This window comes from Eptatretus burgeri, chromosome 5 (assembly GCF_056783735.1).
Source record: "Eptatretus burgeri isolate ZD-2024b chromosome 5, Ebu_testis_v1, whole genome shotgun sequence".
NCBI lineage: Eukaryota > Metazoa > Chordata > Myxini > Myxiniformes > Myxinidae > Eptatretus > Eptatretus burgeri.
In genome coordinates, this window is record NC_140965.1 from 17722709 (window position 1) to 17732708 (window position 10000).

Below are 10000 nucleotides of genomic sequence, written 5' to 3' on the forward strand. Positions count from 1 at the left end.
TTTCCTGATAAATTTATCCGAGTCTCCTCTGGCCTGGAAAAGGCTTTATCTGTGGTTGCGCAGGGGAAGTGGGTTTGTCAAATTCAAAAGGTGTGATTCAAAATGTGTGGAAAGTGTGGTTGTGATTGACAATCGCACTTTCCTCTTCTCATCATTCGTTACGGTGTTGGAAAATTTACCGCTGATGACTTTTACATACTCTTGTCGCCCGACGCAGCATTTCCCGATCGGTTGGCATAAAGTTTGCCTTCCTCTTTCTAATTTGACTGTCTTCTGCCGCCATTATTGTTTAGCCAGCAGATGACAATGCAATGCATTGTGGAATAGCATGTATCTATCAAAAGTTTATTCACACCTTATCCAGCCCTTATCTGGCAGATAGCTATCTTACCCTTATCCACCCTTTGGCCAACCATCGTTTAGCTGTCGGTTATTTAACCATTGAATAAGAATGTTAACCACAGGATAGCTTCTATCCAGTGGTTAAATTATCCGAGTTACTGCAGTTACTGCAGGCAGAATGATCCCAGAGTAGTTACCGCAGGCAGATAGAAGTGAAGATAAAAGTACAGTCGTGGTGAGTGGAAATGAGTTTATCAATGATCAGTGCAGATATTTTACTGGCATGTTCATGCATGGAGGTTTCCAGTTGTAAGTAGAAAGAAAAACAACTGGAAAATGTTTTGCCTTGCAACAGGAAATACTTCATGCAAGTACTGGAAACACATCAAGGAAGTATTAACTATCAGTAAATATGTGCATTAATGCTGCAATGGTTATGAGACCCATCAGGTCTTACACCTCATGATGGGCTCAGCCTGGCTGGCCTCCATCCTTCCAACCAGTTTGGCCTAGGGGAACAACCAGCTTGAAAGGATATCATCCTTTCAAACATGGCCTTCACACCAAGGGGGTACAATCTGCCATTTTTAATATAATTAAAAACTCCATTATGTTTTTTTTTTAATTCTCCAGGTAAATGTTTATCATGTTGTGCCACTACAGTGGGAGAATGTATTACAAGTCCCAGCAGTTTATTTTTATTAACAAAGGCAGACACCGACTAGGCATCCTCCATCGTGCAAAATCCTTCCTTGACACACATGAGGTCCGATCCGGCGACAAGGCTTTCATCCGCAGTTGATGGAGTACTGCTCTCCTCTCTGGCTCGCGTCCTTGCCTCACATCTTGCTCAGCTTGACAGCATGGAAACCAAGGCTTTCAAAATCATTGGAATCTCTTGTGATGAAGCCGAGTCGATGGGCCTATCACTTCGCCATCGACTCCAGGTCGGTGGTCTCTCTGTCTTCTTCTGCCTTATTTCTGGCATTGCACCATTTTTCTTTCTTGTTTGGGTGATATCTCAGCCATCCTCTGAGCTGGGAAGCTGAAATTTGGGGATGAAAGTGAAGATGTGCTTTGGCAAAGACGGTATTTTTATATTTTTTTGATTAATTAATTAATTGATTAATTATTTAATTATTACCGATTTATTCATTCCTTATTTATTTTCTTTCTCATCTGGACAATACCTCCAGGCACCTTTTGAGCGAGGAAGCTGATATTTGGACATGACGGTGAACAAGAAAGTTGGCTAGAAAGGGTATTTTTGATTTATTGATGAATCAATTAACCGATTAATTATTCATTTCACGATTAATTATTTAGTTTTCAGGAGGCAATTTTCAAAAAGTTTCAGATTCAGGTGAAACTAGTGGTTTTTAGGTATGCTATTTGGCAATTGATTGAGAAATCAATTATTTTATGATTCTTATTTATTTATTTTAATTGTGCAATTAATCAATTAATCAATCAATTATTATTGTACACCACTCCATCCCAATTCCGTCTCCACATGCTGCACGGCGGCATCGCCAGGTGCTGAAGGCGCCCCAGCAATATCACGTGCTGGAGGATTTTGTTATTTATTTATTTGGCATGGGGGCAGTGTACTTTAAATGTACCTCTACTTGTTTCATTTGTTTTCTCATTCTTTATTCCTCTCATTCTCAAAACCTCCTAATATAACTAATTTGCTTCTTACTTTAAAAGTTTTTAATATCATTTTAAAGTGTTTCATTTTTGGCATCTCACCGACACCAATTCTAAACCTTTTCTTCTTCTTCAGCTCAATCTCTTCCTATTCATCTTAATCCAATTTATTTTCCAAATCTCTCCATTATGCAAAAGCTCACTCCATGGACCTTCCCTCTGAACTTATTGCACAAATTTCCTCTGTGCTCTCAATAACCCTTCATTTCATCCACATGGTGATGTCTGTTGTCTTTTGTCAGCATTGGGGATCATGAGAAATCCAGATTCCAGATTATGTCAGCACACAACCAGTAACTCTTCTCAGTTTGTACCCCACAAGTGTCTCAGAACCCCTACTGCACATCCCTCCCCCCAGCTACATGTCTCGCACCCCCTGTCGTGCACCTCCCTATCCACATTACACATCCTGCTCCCCCTCACATTTCCGTGTATCTTTCTCCCCCTCTCTCCATTGCACTTCCCGCTCCCACTCCTCTCATCATGCATCCCACTCCCCCTTCCCTCACCGAACACCTCCCCCTCCCCCCCCCCCCCCCCCCGCATGCCCAACCCCACATTCCAACCAATCCTAATCTCTTTCTCCCCTCTTCCTTACAATGTGGACCACCTAAAGTCATGGTATCCATTTCTATAATTCTGATCTCTTCATTCAGGTAGCTGATGCTTCTCTGGAAACTATATTTTCAACAGAAAGGTTTCTCTCACAGGATGCTTCCGATTCCTTTGTATCACTCCCTGGTTATTCTCTTATCCGCTTTGACAGGTTGCTCAACCATCCAAGAAGAATTGTTACTGTGTATGTCAAGACCTTGATTGCTCATTCTTTATGGTCCTCACTAACCCCTCCAAACCCTCTAGAATACCTCTAGCTGTGTTTACCTCTCTGCAATCACCAAATGGTTGCATGGTGTGAAGTCCACCCAACGATGATGACTGTATTTACCTCTATTTCCTTAAATATGGATAAACTCATAATCACCCATCCCAACTCTCTCTTTCTCATCTACGGAAATTTAAACTGACACCATGTCAGCTGGCTGGATGTTGACTCAGCAACAACCAGTTGCATTGAGACTCCTTGTTCGTCGATCAATACTGAGACTGTTGCACCAATTTTCCTGTTTGCATAAGTAACATTTTAATAGTAAAGCTCTCAACAACATCGTTGGAATCTTCCACGATGAGGCCGAAGCAGAACGTCTCTTGCTTTCACATTGCAGGCAAGTCAGTTACCTCTCTGCTCTTTACCAACTCTTCTTCAATATTGCTCCATTTGCTCTCTAAGTCCTCCCATCCTCCCTATCTACTCGAGGATGCACACATTGTTCCAGTAACTTCCTCCTGGTAAAACTTCCAAAATCCAGATTCATTGCACTTGTCAAGTCTTTCATTCCTTGTTTCTTCCTTCTATGGAACGACTTTCCAGAGGCTGGTCTGTCTCACACTTCCCTTTAGGGCTTCATGAAAGCAGTGCACAACTACTTCTTGTCATCCCCAATTCTGTTCCATGATCTTTAATACCCCCATTAACCTTTCCTAATCCAACCATACTACTTGCTAATTTCACTGTTTCCTCTCCTCCTCTCGTTCCTTTCTTTCTGTTTGTTCATTCCCTTGATGTTCGTCCCACTGTCAGTTTTGTTTTGCTCTTCCATGAGCTTCGCTTATGAAACTAATGTGTGTGCCATCTCACAAGTATTTATTACAAGCAAATACAACCCGTCGCTTCACTGGCGGCAGGGTAATTAAGGGGGGGGGGAGAAAGAGGGAGGGAGAGAGGAGGATGAAAGAAGTGGGGAAGGGAGGGGATTCTGCACTTGCGTTTGGTTAGGGGACTTGAGGGGGAATTGGGGGGAAGAGTTCTCGACCTTGCATTTCATAGTGGGATTTCTATAGAAGGGGGAGGGACAAGGTAGTACAGAATTGAATGAAATTATGGATGTTAAAACAGCACGTTAATACAGAATGCGGAGAACACTTGGAGATGTCCATGGGGTGGAGAGGGGAGGTGGTTTGGAAGGAGGTAAGTGTGAGGGAAAGAGAAGGCAGCGTGAGGGGAAGGGAAGGTAGAGTGAAGGGCGGGGAAGGGAAGGTAGAGTGAAGGGCAGGGAAGGGAAGGGCAATGAAAATGCGCCAAAACAACATTTTCTTTTTAACCACAGGGTTCTATATAAAACTGGGTGGGAACATTCAAAACCCATGCTATCTACATGGAAAAGGACATCCAAGAGACGGCACACACATTGATTAATCACCCTGCCTGTGAAACACTGGGGTGACAGTTTATAGCTGGGTCAGGATTCAAACCCTGGCTCAGAACAAGCATGTGTACCTCTCGGCTATCCTGCCATGATGTGGCAATTCATTGCTTTGTAACAACTGAAAACATTTTTTACTCATTGTCATTATCCAATTTATTTTTCCTTCTGAACTCGGGAGATGTCCCCATGGAGAACTCTGCCATAGTATTGCCAGGGAAGCTTGTAGAGATCTGAGCTTATTGAGTGCTCCAAGCAAGCCCTCAAATGAAACAGTTGAAGAAACTTTTAAAAATGAAACATTTCTTTTTTTTGTGTATGTATCTATCTATGTCAAAGTAAACAGGTCATACAATGAAAGAAGATCGTACAACAAAGGGAAATGTCAAACTAAACTAGCACATTTTCAGCAAGGAAGCCACTGCCCGAGGCACTGCACAACAATGCTGGGCCAAACACAGGTAAATGGGGCATGAATTTTGTTCAAGTCAATCAATATATTCAGTGACAGTGCGAATACTTTTGTCGTGTATGGCCATGTTTTGGAAACGAATAAACAAGCAGCTTGTAGAGTGCTCATGAAGTCGCTAAAGCATTCAAGCAAGTACTCCATTCAAACAGGTGATAAGGAACGGCTGGCTTGGCAAGCAATTCGCGATCGCCAATTGGTCATATAAACACTTTCCACAAAATGTCATGAGACACCAGAATGTCAAGCAATGTCCAAATTGGACAAATGATCACATTTTTTAGCAGTCGGAACTGCTGCTTAGGCTAACTAAGAAATTTAATTTTTGAAATTTGGCTCAGATTAAGAGATTCTAGAGATTATGGCACGTGCGGAAATGAAATAAAGTGACAAACGCTGACGTCTCCAGGTGTTTATAAGCACTGCAATGCATCCAATGATTTGTAGGTATGATGAACAGGGATTGGATGATATGAGTGAGGAAAGTGGAAAAAAAACCCAAAAAAATTTTACCTTTAAGAAACCAATGGGGCCTGTTCTAAGCCAAGACATGGTTGAGCAGGCCAATTAAATGGCGAATTAAGACCCCAGGGAGGGACAGCAACGTGACCAAGGATGAGCCTTGACAAAGGATAATTAAACAATCCCGTTGAATATCTTCAAAAGGGGTGTTCAAATTAACCCAAACACCCAATTTTAATTCATGCTCTCCCTCAAAGTTCGCTTATGAGTATGCATGCAGTGTTTCAGGCTGCTCGGTTTCATGGTTTTGGTGTTATGGAGGAAGCTGACTGACTGACTGACTGACTGACTGACTGACTGACTGACTGACTCTCACTCACACACACACACACACACACACACACACACACACACACACACACACACACACACACACACACACACACAAACATTTATTATTATAGATTATTTTGTGTGCAGCCTGTGGCTGCTATTTGCATCATTGCTGGGAGCACAGCAGTGCCACCGATGCAGTTTCCCCTGTTTCCAGTAAGCTGGTACTCATTCGCTGACCGCGGATGGATGACAGACTGACTCAACCCACCTGGTGTTGTTAAACAGATCGACAAGGTCTCAAACTCAAGACCATAAGATCTTCAGGCAGCCACCTTAACCATTAAGCCAACATCAGGCTTAAAGACATGCTTGGATTGCTGCATATTTCTGTTTGGTGGGTTTACCTGCCTCTTCTGAAGCCCTTCCAACTCATTCAGAATATGGCTTCCAGGCTCGTAGTTCAAGCTTGTAAATTTGATCAAATCACTCCAAATCTCAAAACACTTCAGTGGCTCTTGTACTCCAACAAAAATTTCACACTTTCCCTGATCATCTTTAAATACAAACATTGACCGACAACAAAGGTGCGCACTAACAACGCAAAACTCCTGGTAGTTCCTCACATGAAGGTGAATGTAATCAGGAATTTTCAGATTTTCACCTCACCTGTGGAACTCACACCTTTTCAACCTCGCACAACCTCATCAATTATGGTGTATGTCTCTTCTTCTTCTTCTTCTTCTTCTTCTTCTTCTTCTTCTTCTTCTTTCGGCAAGCTCCCGTTAGGGGTCGCCACAGCGGATCAACTATCTCCATTTCGCTCTATCCTCCACATCTTCCATTGACACTCCAACCACCCGCAAGTCCGCCCTCACCGTATCCATGAACCTCTTCTTTGGCCTTCCTCTTCTCCTCCTACTGGCGGCTCCATCCTCAGCATCTTTCTCCCGATATACTCAGCTTCCCTCCTGTGCACATGTCCAAACCATCTCAATCTCGCCTCTCTCACTTTGTCTCCAAACCGTCCTACCTGCGCTGTCCCTCTAATATGCTCATTTCTTATCCTGTCCATCCTCATCACTCCCAACGAGAATCGCAGCATCTTTAACTCTGCCACCTCCAGATCCGCTTCCTGTCTTTTTGTTAGTGCCACCGCTTCCAAACCATACAACATAGCTGGTCTCACTACCGTCTTGTATACTTTCCCCTTCACTCTTGCAGCTACCCTTGTCACAAATCACTCCTGCAACTATTCTCCAACCACTCCATCCTGCCTGCACTCTCCGTTACTTTGGACAGTTGATCCCAAGTATTTAAACCCATCCACCTTCCCCACCTCAACTCCTTGCAACCGCACCATACCACCACCCTCCCTCTCATTTACGCACATGTACTCCGTCTTACTCCGACTGACTATCATTCCCCTTCTCTCCAGTGCGTACCTCCACCTCTCGAGGCTCGCCTCAGCCTGCTCCCTACTCTCCCTACAGATCATGATGTCATCCGCGAACATCATAGTCCATGGAGACTTCAGTCTGATCTCGTCCGTCAACCTGTCCATCACCATTGCAAACAGGAAAGGGCTCAGAGTCGATCCTTGGTGCAATCCCACTTTTACCTTAAACCGGTCCGTCATTCCTACCGCACACCTCACAGCTGTCACACTTTCCTCATACATATCCTACACAATCCTCACATACTTCTCCACCACCCCCGACTTCCTCATACAATGCCACAACTCCTCTCTTGGCACCCTATCATAAGCTTTCTCTAAATCCACAAACACACAATGTAACTCTTTCTGGCCTTCCCAATACTTCTCCATCAACATTCTCAAAGCAAACATCGCATCAGTGGTGCTCTTTCCTGGCATAAACCCATATTGCTGCTCAGAGATCGTCACCTCTCCTCTCAACCGAGCTTCCACTACTCTTTCCCACAACTTCATGGTGTGGCTTAACAACTTTATCCCTCTGTAATTTCCACAGCTCTGCACATCACCCTTATTCTTGAAAATCGAAACCAGCACACTTAATCTCCACTCCTCTGGCATCCTCTCACTTTCCAAGACTTTATTAAACAATCTGGTTAACAACCCCACTGCCATCTCTCCTAAGCACTTCCATGCCTCCACTGGTATACCATCTGGGCCAACCGCCTTTCCACTTTTCATCTTCTTCATAGCAGTCCTCACTTCATCCTTACTGATCCACCCCACTTCCTGATTCACTATCTCCACCTCTTCCAACCTTCTCTCTCTCTCATTTTCTTCATTCATCAGCTCCTCAAAGTACTCCATCCACCTTCTCAACACACTCTCCTCGCTCGTCAGCACATTCCCATTTGCGTCCTTTATCACCCTCACCTGCAGCACATCCTTCCCAGCTCGGTCCCTCTGTCTTGCCAATCAGTATAAATCCTTTTCCCCTTCTTTTGTATCCAACTTCTCATACAGGTCGTCATATGCCTTTTCCTTGGCCTTTGCCACCTCTCTCTTTGCCTTTCGCCACCACTCCTTGTACTCCTGCCTACTTTCTTCATCTCTCTGACTATCCCACTTCCTTTTCGCCAACCCCTAATTCCTTATACTTTCCTGTACTTCCTTGTTCCACCACCAAGTCTCCTTATCTTCCTTCCTCTGTCCAGATGTCACACCAAGTACCTTCCTAGCTATCTCCCTCACCACTTCTGCTGTAGTTGCCCAATCATCTCACCCATCGTTGGGAACCCGGGCCTCGACCGATCCGGTATGGAAATTCGTTTTGTTGTCCGCATAATGATTTGGCATAGGTTTTTACACCGGATACCCTTCCTGATGCAACCCTGGTCACCTCTTATGACACACAGGGATATGGTACCCCTATTCTAACCAGGGCATACACTTATGGTGTATGTATATCTCATAAAATCCCATCTTATTACCATGATTTTTTTCCTAATTTTTTCTCCTTTTTCAAGGACTGAGATTTTACTACTCATTGAAAAGTGCTTTATGAATCACTGATTTCCTGATGGAGGACTTGAGATGGGATTACTATCGGTGTAAATAGATCCAGTCCATGGTAAAGTGTAAAAGTACATACAGTTAACCACATTGCATATGTATTCACTCATTGACTGTGTATTTGTTCTCAAGCCTCTCATGAGTCAGATGATGCTCACAGGTTTGTGGAATTGGATAGCCATTGACCTGATTCCCAGTAATATGCCACCATGAACCAACCTTTATAGTGGGGCAACTTAGCATAACAATTGTGCATTTTATGAGGAAAGCACCAAATTTGGCACACTAGTAGCCTATCATATTATGAACAGATTTGGATATTGGGCCATCTCAAAATTTTTGATGGCAGTGGAAAATGGCTGCCATAGCAATCAGCGGCTGAATTTGAGATGACCCAATATCCAAATCTGTTCATAATATGATGGGCTACGAGTGTGCCAAATTTGGTGCTTTCCTCACAAAATGCACAATTGTTATGCTATATTTAGCTAAGTTGCCCCACTATTACTCTCAATATAGCATCATAAAGTCTGGAAACATGAAGAACAAACCATATTTTCAATATTTTAAACAAAACCTGTGCATTCACAAACAGTCCTGTCGATCCAATCACCTCATTACCCCCATGGTGCATTGAATGAACCACCCAATGGTGCATCTGGCAAACAATCAAATTGGTGAATCTGACAGACCACCCAACGGTGCATTCAATGACCAACCTACTCAACGGTACATTCAATGAACCACCCAACAGTGCATCCCAAAAACTACCCAATTAACCACCAAACAGTGTATCCACAAAACCACCCAACATTGCACCCAACGAATCAATTTCAATAACAGTCGGTATGACATTTCAAGAGGAATTTGTACACGCTTTCCACGTGTCCGTCACCTGCAATTATCCCGTCGATGTGACGCAGAGCGGCTGCCAGCATGTTGCCAGGCTCGGACGCCATGCCGTCGCACCGACCACACTGCTGGGCTTCGAACCCGAGAAGACCTTCTTGTCAGTGGCACTGTGACAAAGTGGGCACAGTGTGATTGGTGCTCACGTTGATAAGGACATTCTAAACATCACATCATTGAGCTCACACACAATGGTACCCTTTGTACCGTGTATGACAAAGTGGATTATTGGTTGCAATGACAATTACAATGATGTTTGAGGTAATAGGTTTAAATACAATACGTCTGTTGCAAAAGGAACGAACTCCGAGCAGTGAAATTCCATTGAAGGATCGTGTGGATGTTCGAGTAATTGACCTATCCATGATTCAATTTGAAAAGCACTTTGACGAGTGATTGTCTGGAATTATCTTTTATTTTTTTTTAAAAAAAAGGTCGTTAAAACTCCAACGTGAATTTGTGAAAGCCACTGTTATTAAAAAAGAATCAATGAGATATTTACAAAAA

General features: G+C 43.4%; 1 protein-coding gene across 7 annotated transcripts in view; it reads right to left on the bottom strand.

The window, feature by feature from the left end:
* The window catches only part of LOC147025940 (liprin-beta-1-like), a 129920-nt gene that overhangs the window by 103704 nt on the left and 16216 nt on the right, over positions 1 to 10000 (bottom strand). For all 7 annotated transcript variants that reach the window (XM_085880863.1, XM_085880864.1, XM_085880858.1 and 4 more), the window contains exon 2: positions 9480 to 9603. In XM_085880863.1, the coding sequence (XP_085736989.1) occupies positions 9480 to 9543 (64 nt within the window). In that variant the 5' untranslated portion in view covers positions 9544 to 9603. The remainder of the gene's footprint in view (positions 1 to 9479; positions 9604 to 10000) is intronic.